General features: G+C 37.9%; 2 protein-coding genes across 37 annotated transcripts in view; one reads left to right on the top strand and one right to left on the bottom strand.

Moving 5' to 3' along the window:
* TTC19 (tetratricopeptide repeat domain 19) overlaps window positions 1-27,958 on the top strand; it is a 49,774-nt gene that overhangs the window by 5,867 nt on the left and 15,949 nt on the right. For 4 of the 7 annotated variants that reach the window (XM_087440367.1, XM_087440373.1, XM_087440374.1 and 1 more), the window contains 3 exons: window positions 818-912; window positions 18,291-18,445; window positions 19,772-19,934. In XM_087440367.1, coding sequence (XP_087296493.1) covers window positions 818-912; window positions 18,291-18,445; window positions 19,772-19,934 — 413 coding nt within the window. Of the gene's footprint in view, window positions 1-817; window positions 913-18,290; window positions 18,446-19,771; window positions 19,935-20,622; window positions 24,833-27,958 lie in introns of those variants that run through there. The other 3 variants (XM_087440372.1, XM_087440368.1, XM_087440370.1) reach the window with 3 other exon arrangements.
* Window positions 24,767-27,958, bottom strand: part of NCOR1 (nuclear receptor corepressor 1) — a 156,256-nt gene continuing 153,064 nt past the window's right edge. For 19 of the 30 annotated variants that reach the window (XM_087440338.1, XM_087440337.1, XM_087440341.1 and 16 more), the window contains 3 exons: window positions 27,711-27,887; window positions 25,160-25,316; window positions 24,767-25,045 (listed from right to left, as the gene is read on the bottom strand). In XM_087440338.1, coding sequence (XP_087296464.1) covers window positions 24,925-25,045; window positions 25,160-25,316; window positions 27,711-27,887 — 455 coding nt within the window. In that variant the 3' untranslated portion in view covers window positions 24,767-24,924. Of the gene's footprint in view, window positions 25,317-27,710; window positions 27,888-27,958 lie in introns of all 30 variants that reach the window. The other 11 variants (XM_087440348.1, XM_087440356.1, XM_087440360.1 and 8 more) reach the window with 2 other exon arrangements.

Raw genomic sequence — 27,958 nt, 5'->3', positions numbered from 1 at the left:
GTCCTCCTGCCAAGCTTTGGCAGGGAAGCTTCGGTTCTTCTGAGAACAGACTAAAACTGTGGGGTCATCTGTTCTCCCCTGGCAAAGCACCAGGAGAAGGGGTAAGCTTTGTAGTGCCACTTCTGGTAAAAAACTAGAGCCAAAACGGAAGAGCAAGAACCAGGGCTGAGCTTCTGGATGGAGAAGGAATTTCTGTCATGTTTCTGTGCATCTCTTTATAGAAACCAGCAGTTGACACTTGTTCTATCCAGAGTCAGTCTGCCTGCTGCTTGGGTGTCCTTTCCACTTGACTGAGGGTCCAGAGCTAGAGTCAAGCTAAATGCCTTCTAGTGCCATAGCTAGGAGTTCCATTTCTTTAAAAGAAACTTTCATCAAAGATCTACAGCTTGGAAGAAGTAGAAAGCTAATAAAACTCTCCAGAAATTGTATGAGGTCAGTAGTTAGAATCCTAGTGCTGGGTGGCCTTAGCCTCCACCCATATTAGTATTACTTTGAGCAGGTGTAAGACTTTCATAAACAGAGAAACTGGCTTACTTGAAACTGTTAGTGGGAGATGAAAACTGCTGGTTATGTCAGTTACTAAAACTGTGGCAGTATTCCTAGCTTTTTATGTCTTAAGTTACATTAAATGGGTGACTAAAAAAAAAAACCTTTTGAGAAATGGTAGATTGACACCTTTTAGAGACTTGAAACAAAACTGTCTCTTCCCATCTTACACTTCCTTTATTGATAATGCTCAAACCCAAGCTGGGAAAATGAGGATAGAAGAGGAGTTTGTGAAATGGTGAACAGCCAATTGCTGATCTTTGCTTTACAGACAGGAATTTGCTCTTGCTGGCTATGAATTCTGCATTTCAACTCTAGAGGAAAAAATTGAAAGAGAAAAGGAATTAGCAGAAGACATTTTGTCAGGTAGGGAAACCTGACTGTTTTCTGGACATTGTCTTTTTGCCACAAAGGCTTCACTGTTACGCTGCGATGAAGGGAAGGGTATCTGAATTGGGGGAGGGACAATTATCCATGTTGGAAATTAAAGTGGCCATTTTTCAGGTCTCAGCAGAGGGTTTGGAATAAGATATTTTGTTTAAACGACTTGACCACTATTTTTTTTTAACCCCTGGTGACATGTTTATAATTTATCTGTTGACTTTTATTATATATAACCTCTGGAAAATTGAGGAGCAAAAAGGGGAGGTCTTGCTCATATCTCTTGGTTCAGCTGCCAATCACAATGCTAATTAATTACCTTTTGATCTCAGATATACACCATGTTATGAAAGACAGAAGCTTATGTTTTTGCAGTTCATCCTCATGGAGGGAAGAGCATAAAGAATTATACTAGGAACAGAATGAGATGAGCAGGAAGCTGTCCATCTCTCAGCCATTCGAGTTTCTTGATATGGTTTGAAGTATTGGGAATTTTCAGATTTGACATTGATTTAGTAACTCTTATTTCACACTTAATCTATGCCAAGAGCTAGCGAGATGCTAGAGATGCAGTGGTCAATTCTGTTATCCATAAAGCAATAAACATGCCTTAAAAGAGTTGTCTGTATGCTGTTGTCTTCCAGTTCTCTCTTGAACATAAACCAATTTTTGTCCTCCGTCACTTTGCTGAAGCTCCCTTTGTCAAGGTCACCAGTTCTCAAACCTTATCTTACCTACCATACTTAGCAGCTCTGACCCAGGTGATTACTATCTCCTGCTGGGAACACTTTATTCTCTTGGTTTCTGGGACACCTTACTGGTCACTTGCCTTCCCCTTTGCTAACTCTAAAGTTAGCAGACTTCAGGGCTATCTCTGGCTGTCTTCTTTTTCCTCTCTGCCCTCACACCCTGGGAGATGACATTTAGTCCCATACCTTTAACTATCATTTGTACATCTTCAGCCCCAACTTGCACATGAACTACAGACTCTAGGTAAGTTTGTCTACCTGACATCTTGACCTGAATGTTTAATGGTCATCTCACAGTTAACATGTCCGAAACGGGTCTCTTGATTTCTGCCACTCACTAACTTGTTTCTCCACCAGTCTGCTTCAGTGAATGATACCACCATTCACCCCAAGAACCTAAGAATCATCTAAAATTTCTTCCTCATTCCCTATATGTAATTCATCAGCAAGTTATATAGGATCAACCACCAAAATATATCCATGTCAGACCACATCTCATCCTCTTGCCCTACCACTTTGGTCCAGGCCATCATTGTTTCTTGCCTGGGCACCTGTAATAATCTCCTCACAGGTCTTCCTGCTTCCCTTCATTCCCTTACAGAATCTGTTATCCATGCAGCAGGCAAAGTGATTCTTTAAGGACTCAGTGCCTTTGCGTCACCTTTAATAATTTTATTTATTCATTTATTTTTTTCCCCCAAAGCCCCAGTAGATAGTTGTATGTCAGTTGCACATCCTTCTAGTTGCTGTATGTGGGACGCGGCCTCAGCATGGCTGGAGAAGCGGTGCGTTGGTGCGCGCCTGGGATCCGAACCCAGGCCGCCAGCAGCGGAGCGCGCGCACTTAACCGCTAAGCCACGGGGCCGGCCCTGCGTCACCTTTAGAATAAATTCAGAATCCCTGGGTGGACCTATAAGGCCCTACATGATCTGACCCCCAACCACCTCTTCTGTATCATCTACTACTGCTTTCCCCCTTGCTCATTCCACTTTTACCACACTGCTCTTTTTCGCACTATTCTTGTACATTCCAAGCTCATTGCCATCTCAAGGCCTTTTTACTTGCTAATCCCTCCACCTAGCCTGTTCTCCCATGTCTTTACATAGCTAGCTCTTTTCATTCAGTTCTCTGCTCAGATGTCACTTTCTCAGAAGGCCTCCCTGACTAAAACAATCATCTCTTCTCACCTTAGTATCTCTCTAATCCTTCATCTGTCTTTACTTTTCTTCATCACACTTGAAAGTAGGTTTGTGTGTGTGTGTTGTGTGCTTGTGTTTGTATTGCCACTAAAAGTATATATATTTGTGTGTGTGTGTGAGGAAGATCGGCCCTGAGCTAACATCTAGCAATCCTCCTTTTTTTTTGCTGAGGAAGATTGGCCCTGGGCTAACATCCATGCCCATCTTCCTCCACTTTATGGGATGCCGCCACAGCATAGCTTGACAAGCGGTGCGTCGGTGCACGCCTGGGATCCGAACCGGCGAGCCCCGGGCTGCCACAGCGGAGTGCGCATGCTTAACTGCTTGTACCACTGGGCTGGCCCCTAAAAGTATGTTTCTGTTCAAGTGTTTTTAGTATTTGTCTTCCCTATGAAAGAGGGATAGAGACTTCATCTGTTTTGTTCACTGCTAAGCCCTCAATACCTAGAGCAGTGCCTGGCACATAATAGAATCTTTAGTAATTGTTGAATGAAAGAACAAAAGACCTAACGAATGTCAAGTAAATAAAGTTTCAGTGCAGTGTGGAAATGCATTGAGGAAATTCACAAAATGTCAAAACAAGTCTAGCTATCATATAAGTCACTTTTGAACTATCCACACCCTTGTTATCTTTCATTTATAGCATTGACTTTGGACAGTTTCTTAAGAGTGTAAAGCTGTCTTTTCTTTTTTTCCTTTGGTGAGGAAGATTGGCCCTGAGCTAACATCTGTTGTCAGTCTTCCTCTTTTTTTTTTTGTATATGGGATGCTGCCACAGCGTAGCTTGATGAGTGGTGTGTAGGTCTGCGCCCGGAATCCAAACCTGCGAACCCTGGGCTGCCGAAGCAGAGTGAGCAAACTTAACCACTACACCACCAGGCCGGCCCCAAAAAGCCGTCTTTTCTAATTCCAAAAGTAGTACCAGTGCATTGAGGAAAATTTAGAAAAGCATTAAGAAGACAATAAAGATCATCCATAATCATGCTACTAAAAAAGAACTACTGTTGATGTTTTGGTGTATGTCTTTCCAGGCTTGTTTTCCCCTATACTGTTTACATTTTAAGAAACAAATTAGGGATCATACTATATAGACTACTTTGTAACTTGATTTTTTTTTTTTTTTTAGTAATGTGAAAACACTTCTTTTTTCCCCAGGCAAAGGAATTGTTGTTGGAGAGAGCAAACTAATTTCTATTATAAACATTATTTTTACATTTTACATTATGCAGTAAAGAAAATTTTACATTATTCTTAATCTTATTTTTTCTGAAGAAATACATTCCCACTCAGTTTTGAACAAAGCAAGTCCATTATCAAATTCATGTACTTTTTATTGACATGACTAACTCTATCGTAAGAGTGTCTTACTTCAGATCATGTAAAAACTTGGTCTAGGGTACTCATTTTGTTCCTCATATTGTAGATATATATGTAATTACTGAGGAAAGGCCCATAAAAAATTAAGTGACAGCAGATTACAAAACAGTGTAGTTAGGAGGAGCCTAATTTTCTAAAATATGTAAATTAAATATAGGTATAGAACAGGGGCTGAATGATACCAAAATATAGACAGTGGTTATTTCTGGTTGGTAGATTTTATAGGAGATTTATGTTTTATTTGTGTCTTTCTGAATATTCTATAATTTTTTGCAACAAATTTTTTTCTTTTTAAAATTACTCTGCTATTACCTAATAGTATAAAAAATCAAGTAATATTATGACTTACTTTAAAAAAGCATTTCCGTGCCACACTTCTTCCTAGAGTTACTTTCAACTCTTAACCAATTTCTTCTGGCATTTTCTTCATGTTTCTAAATAACATATAAAATTGGTGTTTCTTGATTTATTATTTTTAGAATCTATTGATTTATAGGAAGATTTAGCACAATTTTTGGTTGTGTCTACATTATTGTGAATATATAAATAGTGTTAGCTGCTGAACCAAGTAACATGATTACATAATTATATCTTCTTTGGTGTACAGTCTTTTGTTTTCTCTGAAGTCAGTAGTTAACTAGATTTTTTTGTTGCTCGTTTTTTATGTATATGACAAATTTTTCTCATAAGCATAGTACTTGCTTGCTTTAATTCCTAAGCTTTTCTGGGGTTCTAGGGTATATATAGTGGCTTGCTTCTCACTAGCATAGCGGTCTGAAGGCATTCAGTCTTCGTCTTCCTTTCATGTGCTTAGTCACTTACCACTTTTTTCTCTCCTTTTCGTCTCCCACAATTTTTTGATCTCTGTCATCTCCCTTGATTGTTCTCTACTTTTCTTTTCCTTATGGCTTTATATCTTTTTTCATTCTTTAACTTTGATTTTAGTGGTGTTTGGGAAGGGAGTAGAGATAAATGCATGTGTTCAATCCAGAATGGTATGTCTGCATAGTAGTCCAGTCTTCTGTTATTGGACATAAAGGAGTGTCCAGATCTGTTTCTTTAAGATAGATTTTTAGCATTGAAATTTTAGGTCAAAAGTAGTACATTTTAAGGTTGTTGATGACTGTTGCAAAATTGCCCTTGAAAGGACTGTATTAATTTACATTTTCTGGTTCTGCTAATTTATTTGCTTTGTGACTTTGGTTAGATTAATCTCTACATGCTTTTGATCCTCAGAATGGGCTTCAGAGTAATACTCTTCTCACAGGAGAGAGTCAGGAGGATTGAATGAGTTACTACATGTAAAGCACTGAGAACGATGCCTAATACATAGTAGCTACTCAGAAAGTGTTAATGTTCGTTAGTTTTTATTGTTGTGATAAGGCAGTGTGCCCCTTCTCCCCAAAACTCATTAATTTTTATAACCTTTGTTAGGTTGATGATATAGCATTGATGCATTGACTAGCATTTCTTTGATAAGCAGTGAGGTTGATCATTTATTGGTGCTTTTTTTGTAAGAATATTAACTCTATCCCGTTGGCTTTTTTCTTTTCCCTTATTTGTGTGTATAGAGTTGTTGGTTGTTTTTTGTAATTAAAAAGAAATGTAAAACTAACATTTATGTAGTTTAAAGAATAAAGAGAAGAACAGGCAGTGATCCAACATTACAGTACCTTTGAAGCCCTGTATGTGCCTGGCCCCAGTCCCATTCCCTTTCCTGCCCCAGAGATACTACTCTCCTGAATCTTTATCATTCATTTAGTTTTCTTTAGTTTTACCTCTGTATCTCTTACAAAGATATTGTTTAGTTTTTGCATGTTTCTTTTTAAAATTTACATAAATGAATCACAGAGTATGACTTGCACGAGTCTTTAATTTTTTTGGAATTAGATCTGAATTCATTTATGTTTATTTGCTTTTATTAATTTTTAATAAATATTAATTGAGTAGCTATTCAATGTCATGTATTGTTCTAGGATTTGAATAGAGGCAAGTGAGGCAAAAGTCCCTGCTCTTCTGGAGCATAATCCTCAGAAAGGTGTATTTTTTAAACTTTGAAATCAGATAAATATTTGTCCATCTTTCCTTCTAATTTTCTTTTCTTTTTCTTTCTTTCTTTTTTTTTTTTTGTGAGGAAGATTAGCCCTGAGCTAACATCCATTGCCAATCCTCCTCTTTTTGCTGAGGAAGATTGGCCCTGGGCTAACATCCATGCCCATCTTCCTCTACTTTATATGGGATGCCGCCACAGCATGGCTTGACAAATGGTTGTCAATCCGCGCCCGGATCCGAACCCCCAAACCCCGGGCCGCTGAAGTGGAGCACGCAAACTTAACTGTTTTGCCACCGGGCCGGCCTCTCTTTTTCTTTATTTCTAGACAGTTTTAACATTTAACTTTTTAGTACATCTGCAGTTTATTTTGGCGTGAAGTTGGTAACTACTTTCTTAAAGATTCGATTCTATCATCATTATGTACTTATTATGTATTAGTATATGCTTGGGTGTCTTTTGGAGTTTTCCATTCTTATTTATTCATCTGATGGCTCTTATGACAGTATACATTGTTTGAATTGTATGGTATTATATATTGGAGTTATATGGTAATACATATCTTGCACATGCTTCTTTCACAAAATTTCTTCCCATTTTATTTTTATTTTTCACATGCATTTTAGATATTTTTCAAGTGAATTTTAGATCATTTTGTCAAGTCCCCAAAGTGCTTTGAGACTGAATTATTAGATCTGCATTATATTTATAAATTAGTTTGGGGAGATTGTCATCTGAATAAGTTAGCATTTGACTGCAAATAGCAGAAAATTTCAACTGAATTAAACTGTAAGGACACTTATCTTACGTAACTGGCAGTTCAGCCAAGAGGGGCAGGCTGTGAGTTAGTTGATACACAGCTCATTGAAATCCTGAAGGCTAAGGTTCTTTCCGTACCTCCTTACTGTCATTCTCAGTGTTGGCTTTCTCTTCATGCTCCCCTAGTGGTTGAAAAGTGACTAAACCAGGTCCCAGGAATCTCATCCAGAAGTGGCAATGTCCAGAGGAAAAGGAGACTTCTTTGATGTTTCTCTTAGAATCAAGGCAGTCTTTCCTAGAAGTCCCCAAGTACATTTATCCTTACTTCTTATTAGCTGGAATTGGGTTACATGGCATTTTTAACCCAGTCCTTGGCAAGAGAAATGGGATTACCATGATTAGCTAAAACTGATCAGGATCCATTCCTCGCAGAGGATGAGAATCTCTGCTTGAATCATGTGAGAAAAGAGTGGATACTGGGGCAAATAGCACCTCTGCTAGTAAGAGAAGTCACTCAGGTCACTCACTACGCTATCTTTGCAGTATTGAGTCTTCCCATTGAGGAGCATGGTGTGGCTCTTGGTTACAGTTTTTTTCACATAGACGTGACAACTATTTTGTTACATTTGATTCTTTTTTTTTTTTTTTTTAGCAATTTGTTTTTTTTTTTTTTTAATTTTATTTATTTATTTATTTTTCCCCCAAAGCCCCAGTGGATAGTTGTATGTCATAGCTGCACATCCTTGTAGTTGCTGTATGTGGGATGCGGCCCCAGCATGGCCGGAGAAGCGGTGTGTCCGTGTGCGCCCGGGATCCGAACCCCGGGCCGCCAGCAGCGGAGTGCGCGCACTTAACCGCTAAGCCACGGGGCCGGCCCAATTACATTTGATTCTAAGTGGACACTTTACTAAACTATTTGCCTATCAGTTGATAGTCACACTATTTCCAGATATATATTTGGGAAATGGTGTTTCCTTTTAGATAGTTATACTTCTATATATTATTAAATCTAGTTCATTGGCTATAACCTCAGAACAACATTAAATAATAGTGGTGATGCACAACTTTGTCTTACATCTAATTTGGTGCTAAATTATATGAATAGATTTTTTATTATATATCTAGAGCAAACCAGGCTTGCTAATAACTGGTTCAGTATACTGCTAGATAATATTTAATGCTGATATTTTATTTAGAACTTTTGCATTTATTTTCTAATGTGAGAGCCATAGTTTATTTCTTGTGCTTGTCATTGCAGCATTGTATTAATATGATAAAATGAATTGGGGTGCTTTCTATATTTTCTATTTTGAATAGGTACGGGATATTACATGGGAATTTACTCCTTGATCTATTCCTTGAAAGGTGTAGAATCTGTGAAACCATAGGGGCCAGATCTCCTTTAGAGTTGATTCTCTGGCAACTTTTTTTCTTCTTCCTTGATTACTCATACATTTAAGTTTTTTCCATTTTCTTGATTTGATTTCAGTACCTAGGACAATGCCAAGAACACAGCATTAATCAATATCTGTTGAATAAGTGAATGCATGGGGGAAAGAATTTTGGAGTTCTTAAAAGAAACTTCCTTAGGTAATTTTTTTAAAGCATAATTTACAGTATTCTTATGTATCTGAGATCATATTCCTTTCCCAGTTCTTAATTTTGTGGATTTATTTCCTCTCTTTAAGAGATTTTTTCCATTGATTCCTTCCTCTTTGCTTTTCACTCATTTTCATCTTTTAGATAGTCAAAACATTTCTGCAAAGTTGAAGTATTTTTGATGGCATATTTGGTTTCATGAGTACTTGAAGGGCCTGAGTTTGAATTCTGGCTCTTCCACTGGTTAGCAGTGTAACGGTAGAGAAGGTACTTAACTTTTCTCCCCTCAGTTTACTCATCAATAAAGCAAGAATAATAGTGGAACCTACCTTATAGAGTTGTTATGAGAATTAAATGCTCTAGGACTATGACTAGTACTCATTAAGTACTATGTAAGAGTTTGCTGGAATGTGATATATTTATTAACCTAATTTATTAAATGGTTTAGCTCCTCTATATTATGTTTCCCATTCTCAATTTGTGAAGAACCTTCCTATTTTTTTTTTTTTTTGTGAGGAAGACTATCCCTGAGCTAACATCTGTACCTATCTTCCTCCACTTTATGTGGGACGCCACCACAGCATGGCCCGACAAGCCGTGCGTCAGTGCGCGCCCAGGATCCGAACCTGGGCCTCCAGCAGCGGAGTGCACGCACTTAACCAATACGCCACGAGGCCGGCCCTTTCCTGACTATTTTATTCATAGTTTCTTCTTGGTTTTTGTCAATTTTGTTGATCTTTTCAAAGAGACAGCTTTTGCTTTCATTTTCTCTGTTGTTTTTCTATTTCATTTATTTCCACTCGAATCTTTATTATCTCTTTCCTGCTTGCTTTGGGTTTAGTTTGCACTTTTTTCTAGTTTTTAGGTGGAAGATTAGGTTATTGGTTCAAGATCTTTCTTTTCTAATACAGGCATTTATAACCAAAAATTTCCCTCTACTGCTTTAGCTGCATCCCATAAATTTGATATGTTGTGTTTTCATTTTTATTTATCTCAAATTTTTCTTGTGGTTTCTTCTTTGATCCTTTGGATATTTTTGAGTATGTTGATTAATTTCCATATATTTGTGAATTTCCCAAATTTCTTTCTGTTGTTGATTTCTAAGTTCATTCCATTGTGTTCAGAGGACATGCTTTGTAAGATTTCAGCCCTTTTAAATTTATTGAGACTTGTTTTATCACCTGATATATGGTTTATCCTGGAGAATGTTGCATGTGCATTTGAGAAGAGTGTGTATTCCTTTGTTGTTGGGTGGAGTCTTCTATAGATGTCTGTTAGGTCTAGTTGGTTTATAGTATTGTTCAAGTCGTCTGTATCCTTGCTGATTTTGTCTAGTTGTTCTAGACAAAATTTTTGTTTCTGTGATTTTTTTTAAACATATTTCTATTCTATTTAAACAGTCCTAGATATATATCATCATTGTGAATTATCCCTTCATTGGAAAAATTACTTTTTTTTTTGTCCTACTTAAGGTATTTGTCACAAATTTTAGTTTTACATTGTTGACTATATGTTACTCTTAAATTTTTTGAGTCATTTTGTTTTCAGTGTGTCTTATGTGGAAGGCTATGTTTGGATTTTTTTAAAACCTAATCTGAGTATCATTGTCTTGTGATAGAGAATCTTAAAACCTATGTAAAATTAGTATCGAAAGTGATATTTGGTCTAATTTTTGCATTTTAAAAAATGCTTTCCATTTTTGTTATTTCTTTTGTTTTCAGGTCCCTCTTATAGGAATTTTTTCCTCACTAAACCTCCATTTATATTTTGGAAGGAAGGCTGTGGTTTTCATTTCTATTAGGGGTAACCTAAAAATTTCTTCACGACATACTTGACTCAAAAAAAATTCTCTTTTCAGTTTCTTCTATAAGATAAGATGACTACAATTTAACATTCTTCTACCTTTCCCTTTCCCTGCTTGTTTTTTCTCTGTGATCTGGAATTTTAGACCTAGTGGGATTTATTGCAGAGAATTCTGAAACCAATTTATATGCCTTCTTTTGCAGATAGCCTATTTTCTCCTGCCTGGTTCCTTTGTAGGAGTCAGAAGTTTTATTAGCATAAAGTTAGGGGATGTGGGCCGGCCCCGTGGCTTAGCGGTTAAGTGCTCGTGCTCCGCTGCTGGCGGCCCGGGTTCGGATCCCGGGCATGCCGCGACGCACCACTTCTCCGGCCGTGCTGAGGCCGCGTCCCACATACAGCAACTAGAAGGATGTGCAGCTATGACATACAACTATCGACTGGGGCTTTGGAGGGAAAAATAAATAAATAAATAAAATTATAAAAAAAAAAAAAAAAAGTTAGGGGATGACTTTATGACTTTTGCCTGGTCTGTGAACCTTCGTTTTTAAGATCCAGTTCTCTGGAGATTCTGTAGTACATCTTTGATTATTGCTATAGTTCTTCTCGCTGTGGTCTTTTATTCAGGAATGTCATTTACCTGTATGTTGGCCTCACTCTCCTCTGTCCTTTATATTTATCCTCTCCTCCCTGGGTTTTCTTTTCTGTATTTTGGGAATTTCTCCAGTGTGTATTCCACAATAATGAATTATCATTCAGAAAAGTCAGTTCTTTGCTTTTCTTTTTCTGATTTTTTTTTTCAGATTTCAAGCAAAAATAAAGTGTAGAGACTTTAACAGATACCTTTATACCTTCCCCTTAGTTTTTTCAAATCTAAGTATTTTACCATGTGTGCTTCAGAATTCTTTTTTGTAAGTTTAAACCCCTGTGTACTACTGCTCGGTGTAATTACTATCCTTAATTTGGTTTTGGTCTTTATCATTCTTATGCCTGTTTATTACACTCATATATAAAAATAAATAATATATAATGGAGCTAATATGTTTTTAAACTTTGTATGAATGGTATACTGTACAATTATTTCTGCAATATGTTTTTTCACTCAACATTATGTTGTTGAGATTTATCCATGTTGATACTTAAAGCATCAGTTTTCGTAGCACAAAGGCCCTGTTAGCTTGCCAAACCTGATGTCTGCTGTGTTACATCTGTCCAGAAGGGGTGACTTCCTCTACTTAGTCCACTGGGGTAGGGGAGTGAGGAGTGAGGTGGAGCCTTTTTTCCATCCTCACAAGGAGTGATCCAGTGTAGAGGTGGCCCTGATTGTTTCATTCAGTGCACCTGCAGACTATGGTATAGTATTTCACTGTATGAATATACTACTGTTCTCCTGTTGATGGACATGAAGGTTCTACATGTTTTACTGTGGAAAATAATACCTCTTTGAACATTCTTGGACCTGTGTCTCTGTGCACACATGTAAGATATTCCCTAGGGTACGTACCTAAGAGTGGAATTGCTAGGGTGCATATACTAGATATTACCAAATTACTTATCAGTGTGGCTTTACCAGTTTAGATTTTCACTAGCAAAGCTTTAGCATTCTTGTTCCTCTATATCTTTGTTATTGTTGGACTTAAAATTTTTTGATGATCTGGTGGGTATGAAATGGAATTTCTTTGTGGCTTCAATGTATTTCTCTGATTACTAGTGAGATACAGAACATCTTTTCATGTATTTATTGGCCATTCAGATTTCCTGCTCTGAAAATTTTGTTTATATCCTCTGCTTATTTTTTTCAACAGTTGTCGTTTTCTTACTGATTTGTAAGGGTTCTTTATGTATTTGAGCATCTTACATTTTGTAGGTTACATATCTCTTTGTAGCCCTGTCTTTTGACTTTAGGGTATTTGACATACAGAGATTAAAATTTAAATGTAATATTTTGTAAAATGTAAAATTTTGATAATTTTCCTTTATAGTTTGTGCTTTCTGTGTCTTGTTTAATAAAATCCTTCACTCTACTAAGGTCAGAAAGATAGTCTCTTCTAACTATTTAGTTTTTTACATTTAGTCTTTAGTTTACTTTTTTTTTTTTTTTTAAAGATTTTATTTATTTATTTTTCCCCCAAAGCCCCAGTACGTAGTTGTCTGTCATAGCTGCACATCCTTCTAGTTGCTGTATGTGGGACGCGGCCTCAGCATGGCTGGAGGAGTGGTGCCTCGGTGCGCACCCGGGATCCGAACCCGGGCCGCCGGCAGCGGAGCGCACGCACTTAACCGCTAAGCCACGGGGCCGGCCCTAGTTTACTTTTTAATATGGTGTGAGGTAGCGATATAATTTTTCTCCCCTTCCTGGACAGGCTTTAGCTCAGGACTGTTTATTAGTCCATCTTTTTCTCACTGATTGTAATGACATCTCTATATTGAGATTTTATAGATTCATGGAGTGCCAGTGTTGTTTAATTCTATACTTAAAATTAATTTTTAGTTTCTTTATATCTTTTTCCATATTTAGTTCAGTACTTTTATGTTTTTAATTCTTTCTTTTTATTCATTCATGCAACCATTCAGTCAAGAAATACTTATTGAATGCCTGTTACGTGCCAGATACATTACTGGCCACTGAGACACAGCTATAAATAAAACAAAGTTGCTGCCTCATGGACCTAAATTTTTAGTGGAGGAAGACACATAATAAACACTATCCAGTAAATAGATAATATATCCAAAGATGATTAACTGCTCTGTAAATATGTATATGAGGGAATATGTATATAGGGAACATGTTGGGGCAGTATGCTGCTTTATAGAGGGGTCAAGAAAGGCCTAATTGGTAAGAAACCTGATGAATAGGGGGGTAATAAGCCAAGTTCCAATCTCTGAGGGAGGAAAATCAGGCAAAGGAGGAACAAATGCAGGGCTTTGAGGCGGAGCATACTTGATATACAAGTAATTATTTTAAACTTAGTTTATACTCTGTGATTATTCACTTATCTAAAATTCTTGACGATGAGGCTTCCTTTTTTATTGTCTGCTGATTCTCATGATGAATTTTCATGCTTACTAATTTTGGATTATAAATTCCTCTTCAGCAGGGTTTCAGCTGTAAAATGAGACTCCAGAATGGTTTTTTTTGTTTCTTCCAGGCACTCAGGTCCAAGCCTAAATGGATGGTATAAATTTAGACATCGAACTGCATGTAGCACAGGCCTGTGATTACAAATTTCCATGGTAGTCATTTTTCCCATCTAGATTCCAGGCTTGGCCATTCAAGCTTCCTTGTGGTCCCTGTAGCCGGAAGGGGGCTTGGGGGAAGGGACATATGTAGCCTATGACGATCATCTTGGTTTTATGCAAGGGGCTTCAGATCTAGTTCTCTGTTTTGCACAAGTTGAAGAACTCAATTCTAGATTACAGAGACACTCAGGCCACCACACAAAACCAACAAAAACTGGGCTTTTGCTGTATCAACTCACGTGCTTTCCACTTCGCATTTTAGCTTACTCCTAATTTCTGGCCCTTGGGATTTCCTTCTCTTGGGAGCTCAGCTATGCATATAAAAGGATGTTTGTTATAATTTATCTGACATTTGAAGCATAAGGGTTTTCAGATTATCAGTGACATTACTGGAACCAAAAGCCTTAGTTCATTCTGTTTTACTCCTTCTACTACTACCATAGACTTTCCTAGATTATGATTGTTGGTGGGGGGGGGCTGGATGCCTGTGCTCAAGTGTTCCTAAATTAGAGATGCTCTTTTTCTTATTAATGGAGCATCCCTATTCCTGTTTTTATAAATGCATATAATTGTTCCAGTACCTTATCAAATTCCTTTTTAGTCTGCATTTATGCAAGCCTAATTTGATATACTGATACATGGAGTACACTGAGCCATTCTTGTATTCCTGGAATAAATGCTGCTTAGTCATCTCCTTAGTGCATTTGAGAATTCCATTTGCTAGTATTTTAAGTAAAAATTTCTGTAATAAATCTTGTTTGTTTCATGGACTGATTTTAGGTAGCTCATCTTTTTATCTGATTAGAAATAATTTTTGGAAGAGAATTATTTATAATTAAAGTTTGAAGAAATAAATATGCTCCCCCACCTCTATTGAAATAATCCTGTGGGGGAAGCTCTGTATGAACAATCCCAATTTATTTCTCAGCTGTTATTAGGCTATCTGGTTTGTTCTTGTCTAATTTCTAGCAGTTTTTATATTAATATTTCAAGGAACCATGTTTTAAATGTTATTACCTAGAAAAGGAATTCTTTTTTGGTAGTTTATTAAAGCTATGAAATTCTCTCTTAACTTGACAATATGCTAAAGGTTTTATTATGGAGCCTTTTTATTTTTCCTTTGGTCCTATTTTTAGAGAAGTATATTTTTTAAAAAAATTTCTGTTTTTCATGTTATTATGGTCAGAATGTGCTATGAATTTAAAACATTTTCTTCTTAACAGTGAAAAAATATTACAGCTGAAATTTTACCTCATTAATTATTCTTTCTAAAAAGTTTTTTACTCTCTTCTATTCTAGTTAATTTCCATTTCTGATATCAGGGGTAATAATTTTCTACTAGGATTACTTGTTACTTTATTCTTGTACTTTTGAGTTATAGTACTGAACATTTTTTCTAACTGAAAAATGTAAAAAGAGCATATTTTTTTAAAATATAGAAATACTTAAAGAGAATTAATAAAAATCCCAGAAATAGGATTCAGCAGTCATTTTTTTAAGCATATACAGTTTCCAGAATTGGAATAATTATACATTATGTTTTGTGATGTTTTTGGTATATGGTAAACATTTTTGTTTTTAAATGTTCTCAAAGAACATGAGTTTTAGCATCTGTATGGTATTCTAAATCTTCTCACTGTTACAAATTACTTATCTTCTTGGACTTTTGTTTGTACTTGAAGGGAGCATAGAGATTTGTCTCATTCTTCTCATTTTTAACTTATGTGTTTCTTCATTATATTATCTCACAATACTATTAATATTAAACTGCTGCTTGATTTTCATAAGTTTTTGCTTAGCCTTTCAAAAAGAGTGCTCATAGTTAAATATTTTTTGTTTCAATATTTCCTTTTAATAGAGAAATATGGTACATTTACATGTGGTGTTTAGTTGGTGCCATCTTATGTTCTGCTTTTTATATTCGTCATATTTATTCATAAATATTTGTATATACTTTTTATAGTTATAAAAATAATTTCCTCTTTTTTTTTTGTGCTGAGGAAGATTCACTCTAAGCTGATATCTGTGCCAGTCTTCCTCTATTTTGTATGTAGGTCACTGCCACAGCATGGCTGCTGACAAGTGGTGTAGGTCTGCCCCCGGGAACCAAACCTGGGCCACTGAAGTGGAGTGTGCTGAACTTAACCACTAGGCCATGGTGCCGGCCCCTTGTTGATATTTTTTGAAAATAAATTTGTAAGGTAGTCTGTTTAAAACTATTCCTAATTTGATTTTAAGATGATTATCATTTACCTTTTATATATAACTAAGCCAAAGTAAATAACTTTGGATTTCTACGTGAAGAAAAGTTTCATGTTTTTCACTTTTACCCTCTCATATTATAGATTTTTTTTTTTTTCTTTTGGTGAGGAAGATCAGCCCTGAGCTAACATCCATGCTAATCCTCCTCTTTTTGCTGAGGAAAACCGGCTCTGACCTAACATCTATTGCCAATCCTCCTCCTTTGTTTTTTCCCCCAAAGCCCCAGTAGATAGTTGTACGTCATAGTTGCACATCCTTCTAGTTGCTGTATGTGGGACGCGGCCTCAGCATGGCCGGAGAAGCGATGCGTCGGTGCGCGCCTGGGATCCAAACCCGGGCCGCCAGTAGCGGAGCGCGCACACTTAACCGCTAAGCCACAGGGGCGGCCCTACCCTCTGATATTATTCCAACAGTTATTTTCATCTACCACAACCACATTGTTCTATTTAAACTCTCTCTTCAATAATTGGTCATACTATTATTTGGTAATATAGTCTTCTTTAAATTCTGTATGCGATTTATAAGTTCTCTGAAACTTTGATGATACAGAAGGAAAACTGATATGAATGATAGCTTTGCTGGTAAATAAATCCAACAGAACATTTTCAGTTGGTGTCTAATAGTTTTGTTACTTAAAATTATCTGAGGTAACCTCTTTTTTAAGTCCTTTAAGTAAACATTTACTTTCAGCTGAGCTGTTGGCAGAATTTTCACAATTGTAATCTAGCTGATTATCATTTCTACATTATTTGTATTGGCTCTCCAAGTCTTTACTTGTGCAAGTTGCTATTGGTTACTGTTCTCTAGATTTGTGTAGTCAATTCTGTAACATGTTGACAGGTGCTGTATCATTGAGTCTTTATTATTCTTCTTCAGAAAGTGAATTAACTGTTCTTTAAATTTGGCTTGTAACTTTCCATTTTAGGATTCTCTGTGTTCTTTGGTTTTTTACTGCATTGTTTTTTCCACCTTAAAGCTTTTTCATTGGTCCTAGACTTACTTTGTTGTTGTTAACTTATTCTTTTTTGAGTTTATCTTCACCTGTTAAATATTAACCTGTTTCTGTTAAATATTATTAGTTTCAAACTAAAAATATTGCACATTTTCATTGATGTGTGGACTCAATCTTACTTAAAATGTGGGGAAAAGTTCGTCATTTCATTGGATATTGCGATATTATAAGAAATATATATTTGGTCATTCAGATGACCAAATATAATTTTTCATATATATTTGGTCTTCGTCCACAGTTCTTGGCTTACAGCTCCCAAACCCTCAGAATTTCCTAAATGTTGAGAGTGATAAAGATGTCTTTTGTTATGTTAATGAGGTGAATTGGAAAGTACCCAAGGATGGGGGCTGGTCACCAGTGGAGGCAACCACGTGATCAAAAAGTTAGAACTTTCAGCCCCACCGCCTGACCTCTGGGGAGGAGAGGGGCTGGAGGTTGAATCAATTACCAAGGGCCAGTGATTTAATCAGTTTTAATCAGTCGTGCCTATGTAATGAAGTCCCCATAAAAACCCAAAAGAACAGGGTTCAGAAGGCTTCTGGGTTGGTGAACATGTGGAGGGATAGTGGTGCACCTGGAGAGGACATGGAAGCTCTGCGCCCCTTCCCACATACCTTGTTCTCTGCATCTCTTCCATTTGGCTGTTCCTGAGTTATATGCTTTTATAATAAACCGCTAATCTAGTAAGTAAAGTGTTTCTCTGAGTTCTGTGAGCCGCTGTAGCAAATTAATCAAACCCAAGGAGGGAGTCTTGGAAACCTCTGATTTATAGCCAGTCAGTCAGAAGTAACCTGGACTTGTGACTGGCATCTGAAGTCCAAGGAGGAGGTTGTGGGGACCTCCAGTCTGTACCCAGTTGGTCAGAAGCACAGGTAACAACCTGAGCTCGTGACTGATGTCTGGTGGGGAGGCCCGGGTGGCGGAGTGCAGTCTTGTAGGACTGAACCCTTAACCTGTGGAATCTGATGCTATCTCCAGGTAGATAATGTCAGAATTTAGTTGAATTCTTGGACCCAGCTGGTGTCCAAGAATTGCTTGTTGGTGTGGGGAAGCCTCCACACACACGTTGGAATTGGGTCCAGGAACCAATTAGATGTTAATCCACCTAAATTGTCACCTTTGTGTAACAAAGTGTAAAGTAAGGTTAGGAGCACTTCTTAAGTAACATGAAACATTCAGTGGGACCTGTAGTGTTAAAATATTTGTGGGTCTTTGTAACAAGAAAAATGATTAGGTAGGGTAGGTTGGCCAATTCTCTGTCTTATTTTCGATACTGTACTTGTTATATCCCAGCAATGCTCTTATTTCCTTCTCAGTGAAAGAGAAAGCCAATACCCACCTCCTCCTTGGCATGTGCTTAGACGCCTATGCTCACTACCTTCTGTTCTCCAAGCAGCCATCACAGGCACAAAGGATGTATGAAAAAGCTTTGCAGATTTCTGAAGAAATGCTAGGAGAAAGACACCCACAGGTAAGGGAGGAAAACAGAGAGAGGGACTATAAAACAAAGCTTTCAGAATTTATGTGTGTGAAATGCCATACTCTTTGGGAACAGATATTTAGCAGATGGTCCTAGGATTATCCTCCTCATGCCCCAGTCTATTCATTTTCTTACCACCACTCCCCTACTCCCAACTACTTGTTTAAAAAAAGATTTGAGACAGCTGATCAATTACTGGGTCTGCCCAGAACATTTTTCATGAGTACTGGTTTACACAGCAGAGCAACCTTTCTAAAAGGAAGGTCTAACCAGGCACCCGTGTGCTTCTGGGGCTTCAGAGGAGACAGCACAGTATTTTGGAATACTGAGTCTTATGAGGGTCAGGTTAACACATGAAGATCCTTGCCTCCCTTGCCCCACAGGTAAAATACCAGGGGAAGGTGGGAGAAAGAAGGAGGGACTGCATTAAAAAAAATTAAAAACCACTTGCATAGAATTTAAGCACACTATGCAGAGCTTTCTATTAAAACAGTAAACACATTGAATTGAAATCATCTCTTTTCGTCTCTCCTCTTTCAAATTAAGTTCTTGGAGGTAAGAAGTGGATTACTTTGTGAGTGCTTGGTACCCTCAACATAGGACACACAAATTTTAACTGGACTAAACATGTCCCAAGGCTGGGGTGGATGGGCAGAACAAGTTATTGGGCTATGAATTATCTTCAGTAAAGGGATTTAGGACTTATTACAGAGTCCCCTTAATGAAATATCATTGAGGAATAATAGGAAGACAAACATGGAATTGAAATCACCAAGAACTAGAACTAGGGCTTAAAGCATGGCCTCCAGTGGAGAAGGAGTTGGGCCTGCCTCTCTCAGTACCAAAATTTAAAAAACTCTTAATGGGAATGTTGCTAAAACCAATGATATATTTCTTCTTCTTGGTGAGTCTCAGGGTCACCGATAGGAATGACATAATATTACAATTTATTGGCTCCAGAGGCTGGCTTCTTAAGATTGCTGAACCTTAAATGGGATCATATTATAGCTTCTTTTGGCTGTTATTTTTCATTTGGTGCTTCTAATTTGATAATGAGAGTAATAAGTAATATTCATCCTGTTCCCTAGTTTGTAATTTGTATCATTTTCCAGAGGGTCAAACTAATGCTGTCCACTGTACAGTGTGAATGATAAATGCACATAATTTGTTAAAGGCCGATGTCCCTCACTTTTTGTGAAATGCTAGGAAAGATGAATTCTGAAGTATATATATTCACAGTTTCTCAAACTCCAAATTAATGTTAAATCTGTGTAGGTGTTTTTAAAGAAAAAGCTGTCTGTTTTTTCTTTTGTATAGACCATCGTGCTGATGAGTGACCTGGCTACCACCCTGGATGCACAGGGCCGCTTTGATGAGGCCTGTGTTTATGTGCAAAGGGCATCAGATCTGGCGAGACAGACAGAACATCCTGAGCTACACATGCTGCTCAGTAATCTGGCTGCAATTTTGATGCACAGAGGTAGGGAGCAATGAAGTTTGACTGACTTGCTTTAGGGAGGGCAAGGGGCAGTGGGGAAGCTCCAGAATTAAAAGGCTGGCTGAATAATACAAAAATGAACGCATGTTTGGTTGAAGTAGCATTGTGTCCAGTTCACCTAACTTTTATAGTCCTGCATTAGCCTAATGAACCACATCAAGGTAGAGAAAACTTTGCAATGATCGTACCTTATTTCTGTAGCGCTTCAGAGATTTCTGAATGTTTTCACACATATCACTTAATTTGTTCCTCACAGTATACTCCTGAAGGTGGTAAGACAGGTAGTATCAGTTTGATAGACATACTGTGCCATCCTGCTCAGGGCCTCACCTATAAATTTTCAGAAACCTGGAATGATAGGTCTTTCTTAGACATACCATCATTAGTGAAGTCCCTGACTAATGGAGTAAGGGCCCCAGGGGTGTACTGGAAAGGGCACAGTTAGTCCCACAGCACTCACTGGTTTGGAGCTCTACACTTGGGCCAGCTTACAGCCTCTCTAATCCAGCTTGTCAAATGGGGATGAAATGAGGCAGCACCAGTTCTGTCCCTTAATGAGCACACAGTAGACCTGTACCGATAGTAGCGCTTTCTCTTCAGAATCTCTTTTAGAATCACTTTGAAAACATACATTTTCGTCTTATCCTCCCTTCTCTCCGGGTTATTTTAGAACGATATGCACAAGCAAAAGAGATCTACCAGGAAGCACTGAAGCAAGCAGAACTGAAAAGAGATGAGGTTTCTATACAGCACATCAGGGAAGAGCTGGCTGAGCTGTCAAGAAAAAGTAGACCTTTGACTTAGTTTTATCAAGCTCTACATCCCTTTTTTGTTGTAGGGAATTTGCAGTAACAGCTATTATTCCAGTCTCAGTGGCACCCAAATCAGTGGCTTAAATAGTTTGTCCTTGATATTCAGGTTTTCTCAGCTTAGCCTTGCTGAAGGACAAGTTGTGTGTGTGTGTGTGTGTGTGTGTGTGTGTGTATGTATATACACACACACACACATATACACACTGCCACGTTTGTTTTTTAAAGGGAAAACAACTTTCATCCCCAGCTGATATTTGACTTCTAAGGACGGATGTCAAGTGATGCTTTCACTTGTAACAGCTGTGCTGGCCACGCTGGTCTAAGTGTAACTACGGAGGAAGATAGGCCAGTTTCCCTCTGGGCTGAGTGGTGGTAATTCAGCAGGCATCTCTACCATAAGATTTTACTCCGTTGATTTGCTGCCCTCTGTTCTCTGATTTTATCAATATCTGGCAGACCAGAGCTACCTGTCTCATGGCAAAGGGGGATTATGGTGAGTTATTTTTCTTATAATCTATTTCATGAACCCCAGTGTGGGATTTAATGCATAAAGGAGGAAAAATAATATCTTGGTTTGCCACCAGCATCCAGCATAAGGTTTTAAAGTGGGAATTAGTCACTTGAAAAGTATAGCACCCACCTGATTATAAATGAAAGTGAACTGTATGTTTTTGTATGTATCTGATTATATATAATTGTGGAAAAAGGCGGGGAAAAGGAATGATTATTTCTTCTTGTCAGTGCTATCTATCTGAGCACTCTGCTTCCTTTGCAACCTAGGGCATTCTAATATGTACCGCTGGTACAGTAGAAGAATCACTGAGCTGGATGCTAGCCCTGGCTTTTTGAGGGTGGGTCTCAGCATCCTCATCTGTAAAGTATGAGAACAAATGAGATTCTCTCTTAGCCATGGGAGAACATATTTGGTCAGATGACCTTAAAGGAATAGACTGCTATGTTCAAAGGGCTTTATCACACTGCTTCAAAGTATATCAAGTATATAAATAGAAGATACATACATGGATGTTTTTACCTTAGCAGTCTTGCAAAGTGCCATTTGCCTAGGGGAAAGGCAATTTTTCTAGGTACTATGAAGGAACACTGTTATTGTTGGTATGCCTTTGGGGGTGGGGCTGTGAGTGGGAATGATAAACTGCTATTTTTGGTTCCTATGTACGTACTGAAAGAATCCTTTCATAATAAACTAGAGACTCTACAACAATATTGTATGTATTCCGTAATCTTTGAGTTTCTCATTAAAAACAACTTGCTAAAGAGTTAATAAAAAGAAAATACTAGAAACCCTGAGGTCCAAATCCTCAGGGATTAGACTAAAATTAGAATTTTCTATTTGGCAGATGTAAATTTCTTCCTACTTTGTCTAAGCTCATCTATTATTTACTGCCCAGCTAATTCCTTTAATCAAGTCTAACTCAGAAAAACTATAATATATATTAGATTGAATTCTAGTGTAACCTGGTCTTTATTGGTGATTTAAAAAAAATTATTGTCAACTACTCACCTTCTGCATTAAGAACGTTTTTACCTTTTCACAATTGCAGGGGTTACTAAAAGTTAGATTTTTCACTCCAGGTTTTACTTAAGAATTTTTGATCCTCCACAACGATTCAGCTCATGGTCCTGGTGTTGGAAAAACTAGTTTTCAGAAAGACAGTCTCTTCATGTGAGCGTTTCTCATTAAAGTTCATTTGCACTGTTGTTATACAGTGTAGCAAAGCAGAAGGACTGACCCCTTTACTGATTGATCTGAATTCAAAAGTGAATTGTTAAAAATAGCATACTTTAAACTTCTGGACTATGTCACTAGAGTTTTCAGGGCATAAATATTTTTTTAAACAGAATCAGTCATATACCAAAATTAAAGCGTTAGGAAACTTCCAGTCATAAACATGCACTGGAAATATGGCTTGCAGAATACTTCTGTGAATAATATTAGGAAGACCTTAATTTAGTGCTGGGTGCTAAAAAGTCATGCATAAGGATGTGGCTTCAGAATGCTGAAATCTCAGGCTGCCGAGTGTTATGCCTTGGTTTACAGCTAACTTCTACAAATCATCAGTCACTCTCAGTGCCGTGCTTGCCATTTCAATCATGCTGAGGTGGACTTCCACCCCTCCCAGACTGTTTGCTCCATAGGTAAGCCATGTGAAAATTCTGTCCTTTCATTGTTCTTAACTAAGAAATGATATTGGATTTTATCTCTCATTCTGAAATCTCTTCTCCAAGTGATGGTAAATGAATTAAAACACACATGCATTGTGATGAGGATGGGGTGAGTGGTTTAATAGCTGCTCACTTTAGGGTCCTCAAGTGGAACTACAAAAATGACAAGTTAGGCTCTGATCTGATGTGTTCTCAAAAACGATTCTGACTTGAAATAGTTCAAGAGCCTTGGGGGTCATAAAAAATACCATCATACTCTCTTTTGGGTCAGCTGACAATTAATTATCAATCAATGAAGTCTAAAATATTACCAGTACCTAAAAAAAAAATTCAGCAGAAAAATGTTAAGTAGAACATTTAGTTATTGTTTTAAATTCACGTTAAAATTTTATGTGTATGTATATATATTTATAATAAAGGGATACCAACTTTCCAAGTAGTAGGAATTGGATCACTAAACCTGATCTAAAGTTTATTTTGAGGACCTCAGGTATACAAGAGTGGCATTGTAATAGGAGCGCAGGCTTTAACCTCAAACATGGTCTGTCTTTGTCGCTTATTTAACTAGATGGGCAAACGACTGAACTTCTGTGTGTCCTCATCTATATTAGGGATTAGATACCAATGCTACAGGTGATGTGAGGGTCTGGGTCACGCATATGAAACATTCATTACAAAGGAGGCAGTCAGTGGTTATCACAGACCTGCTTTCTTTAGAGGGTTGAGTACTTTTGTTAAAAAGTTTAGGTCTACTTAGAAGTCCGAAAAGTGCTCATTTTTATCATCCTGAGAGATCTCTATTTCTCCTGTTTCTAGTCATCAGTGGTATTCTCCCCAAACTGTTAGTATCTATATGCTTAGTATCTGTACGAAGGATGCGTCAATGTTGCGCTTAAGTTGTATGAAAAAAAAAAAATCTAAAAATTCAACGAGCAATTATTAATGAAAGATAAAACTGACCCTCTAGTAGTATAATTAGTTTAAAATTTAGTCTTTTACATTATTTGCTCCTTGAGATTCAGTGAAATGAAAACATTCAACAGTAAGCTCTTGCCCACAAGGAATCAAAGTAAGTAATCACTAGCATGTAGAGAAGGGGAAAGGACCGTATGGTCACCATGAGAGTTCAGGATATGCAGCACAAAGCAAATCTGAAAGACATGATTCTACACAGATCGTTATCTTCTAACCCAACCAATAATATAGATCAAACTAAAGAAAAGTGTAAGTTTTTCCTTTGAAATCTGAGACGCCAAGAGCCTTCATCACAAATAATCTGCTGTAGCTATGGACAGGGTAGTCAAATTTATTTCAAAACAAAAGCTTTGTTGGGCTGCATCAAATGCAGGAGGAAAAAGAATACTTAGGGGCATGGTTAAATTACCAGTGTGCATAACAGTGAGGTATGCCTCAAATAAGCCTTTAAAAACTGAACTATAACATACCCATGCAGTAATATTTTTTCAGTGCTACTAATTAAAAAAAAAAAGTAAAGCCTGCATTGGAAATTTACAAAATGGCAGAATTTTGTTTCTCCTACCTTTTGACCCTAATACGTTAATGTACAGATTTTATGACAGGGTCTGTGTTAAAAATCTAAACATTTCCACAAGATTTTAAACATCACTGGGAATCTGAATTTAGAGGAAACAAAATTGGATAAAAGTACAATGCCCGTGACAGCCAACATTATGTAACTGGGCTGTATGAGGTTGTTTAGAAGGCAAGGGTTAAAAAGACGAGAAGATTTTTAAAAATTACCCCCAAAGTTGATGCGCTGATTTGAACATAAGTACACCAGATACTACAGCAAGGGGAAACACTGCAAAAAGGTAATCTATTTACAGAAGAGTGATTTAAAGACATTATGGTTTTTTTTTTTTTTACAAACAGATGTAAGAACAGAAATTGTCCACTTTTTAAAAACTCTACATTTCAACCCTCCACTATTATTATAATTCACTGAACTGCCTGTATCAAAGGCAGTTCTCCCCCATTTGACTCTTCAAATAAATTTCCATCATTTCTTCATCATCAATGGTCCAGGCTCTCCTGAAAAGTCTCTGGGCACAAGTCATAGGAGGGCAGATTTTCGACCTGCAATTAAAAATAAAATCACCAACAACTAGAGATACCTCCCCCACACCCTGGCCCCGCCAAGATTCCCTTCTCTGTGCAGTTCAGTCATCACTGTCCGACAGCGTCTCGTACTGTGCTGAGAGCAGCGGGGCAGGCTCTCGCTCCCAGATCCTGTTCTGTTGGTGAGGAGCTGCTTGGTTCACCGAAGAGGGGGCACATGCAATTGGTGTTGGTGGCGTACTGCTGAGCATCCGCATAGTCAGAGGGTTATAAGGAAACTGAGTTGAGCCTGACAAAAGAAAAATTAGGTTTTCATTGTTAAGAACATAGTTGCTGTTTTGTCCAACTTTCATAGGATGGAGGAGGACAGGATTATTCTACTAAAATAGTCTTGTGACACTAAGAGCAAAATGGAACAATACAGAAAGGCCAAAGTTTCACCACTTAGATTGTAGCCATTGACTTGGTGGTTAAGTGCGCGCGCTGCGATGCTGGCGGCCCGGGTTCGGATCCCGGGTGCGCATCGAGGCACCACTTCTCCGTTCATCCTGAGGCCGAGTCCCACATACAGCAACTAGAAGGATGTGCAGCTACGACACACAACTATCCACTGGGGCTTTGGGGGGAAAAAATAAAATAAATAAAATCTTTAAAAAAAAAAAAAAAAGATTGTAGCCATTGATAACAGCAGTCAGTGAGAGTCTAGAAGGACTACTAATACGAGTAAGCACAAGAAGTGAGGGTTGCTGAGCTCAGAAGTGAAAGCTCAGGGCTGGATTCTTAAGTCTAAAACTAGGTGTTTCCATGGAGAATCCAAGTAGAACCACTAGATATTAAGCTCTAAGGCTAGTTACGCCAAGAATTTCTTGACTCAAAGATAAATGTACAAGTATAATTCTCAGAGGATGAGGGAGACAAGTACCCAGGAATTTCAGCAGGTTAAGGGACAGCAGGATGCATGTCATTTGCTGGATCTCACTGGGCAGATTTACAAATGTACAAGATTTAGAAGGGGGATATATAAACCTGATAGCACTGCTACCTTCTGCCAGTTTCTACATTTGTTTCATTGTCCCCAGAAAGCCTCCTACAGCTTAAGAAACTCTAAAAACAGAAAACATTTCATCAAGTAATTACTTTCAGAAGTGGTTTAATAATAATTCTTTCCCTAAGAGATCTGAGCAGAAACAATCTGATCTAGGCTAGAAGTTTTCAAACTAGTACACAACCACTTTGTGTGTGGTGTGAGAATTTTATAAAACAAAAGCCTTAAATTATGCTGATATAATATCCATATGAAATTTATATGTCTTAAGGGGGAGGGCACATTTCAGGTTTTTTCATTGACGTATATGTGTATTTAACTCAGAAGAAAAGGGCAGTTTATAATTCTCTGAAACCCTTAAATCCACAGCAAATATCCCAGTTTGATTAATCCACAGCAAATATCCCAGTTTGATTTAAAAAAAAAGAAAGAAAAGTCTGTTCCTTTTCAAGACTACCATTATCATGGTTATTCAGTTAACAAAAAAAAAGCTAGGGGGCCGGCCCGGCGGCGCAAGCCGTTAAGTGTGTGCGCTCCACTGCGGCGGCCCAGGGTTTGCCGGTTCGGATCCCGGGCGCCCACCAACGCACTGCTTGGCAAGCCATGCTGTGGCAGCCTCCCATATAAAGTGGAGGAAGATAGGCACGAATGTTAGCCCAGGGCCAGTCTTCCTCAGCAAAAAAAAAAAGGAGGATTGGCAGATGTTAGCACGGGGCTGATCTCACAAAAAAAAAAAAAGAAAGAAAAGCTTACAAACAGGCACAAAATGGAAAACCTTAATAAATATCCTAGAGTATTGTTTTCCAGCAATTTGTACAGACATAATGAGCCTACAGAAAGATAGCAGCTTTTTAAACTATTCTTCCCATTTCTGACTTTGATTTCTTATTATTTCCCTAAGAACCTTCTCTACTAAGAATATCTATGTGAAAGGCTAAAGGTGAAGCTGCCTGGGGAGTGGCACTTTACCTTCAGGTAGTTCATGCAAGAACTGAAACCACAGACTTATTTGCTTTGCAAAAATAGCAGATATTGGGCCGGCCCCGTGGCTTAGCGGTTAAGTGCACGCGCTCCGCCACTGGCGGCCCAGGTTCAGATCCCGGGTGCACACCGATGCACCGCTTCTCCGGCCATGCTGAGGCTGCGTCCCACATACAGCAACTAGAAGGATGTGCAACTATGACGTACAGCTACCTACTGGGGCTTTGGGGGGGTACAAAAAAAAAGGAGGAGGATTGGCAATAGATGTTAGCTCAGAGCCGGTCTTCCTTAGCAAAAGAGGATTAGCATGGATGTTAGCTCAGGGCTGATCTTCCTCACAATAAATAAATAAATAAATAAATAAATAAATAAATAATAAAAATAATAGCTGATATTGGCTACCACCATAATACAGAACTGAGGGGAATGGGTGAGAGATTTTTTCATAGCTCTTCCTTTGTTCATAGTAATCAGACCTTGCATTCTTAAAATTTTTAAGATTATATGCACTCAATTTCTATTCTGGAAAGTAGAACCTATTAATGATACAGTAATGGAAGTATAGTTTTCCATACAAAGTTTCTGATTTTAGAAGTACGAAACAAGGCATTGATATAAATTGTTTTGAAACTCATTTTCTAGCAGTAAGTTCCTCACCTGTTGAAGAGGGCCTATCTTCCCAGGCCCAACCTGGCGTCTGCCTGTGGTAATCCCCTTCTGAATGGACAGAGGAGACTGAAGAGGGCCGTTCAGTTCCTAAGTAGCCTTGCCCAGGGATAGGAGATTTAGATTTCCTGCTGTTTGACTTGCTGATCAGCTTTGGTTTGCACACTCCTAAAAGTGAAATAAATTACTGATATATAATAATTATGTTCTCAACTTAAAAACCTACCAAAATGCTGATG

Source organism: Ceratotherium simum, chromosome 16, assembly GCF_057802395.1.
Source record: "Ceratotherium simum simum isolate JZ-2026a chromosome 16, ASM5780239v1, whole genome shotgun sequence".
NCBI classification, from domain to species: Eukaryota; Metazoa; Chordata; class Mammalia; order Perissodactyla; family Rhinocerotidae; genus Ceratotherium; species Ceratotherium simum.
The sequence above is the reverse complement of the archived record's forward strand: the minus strand, read 5'-3'. Positions and strand labels throughout refer to the sequence as shown.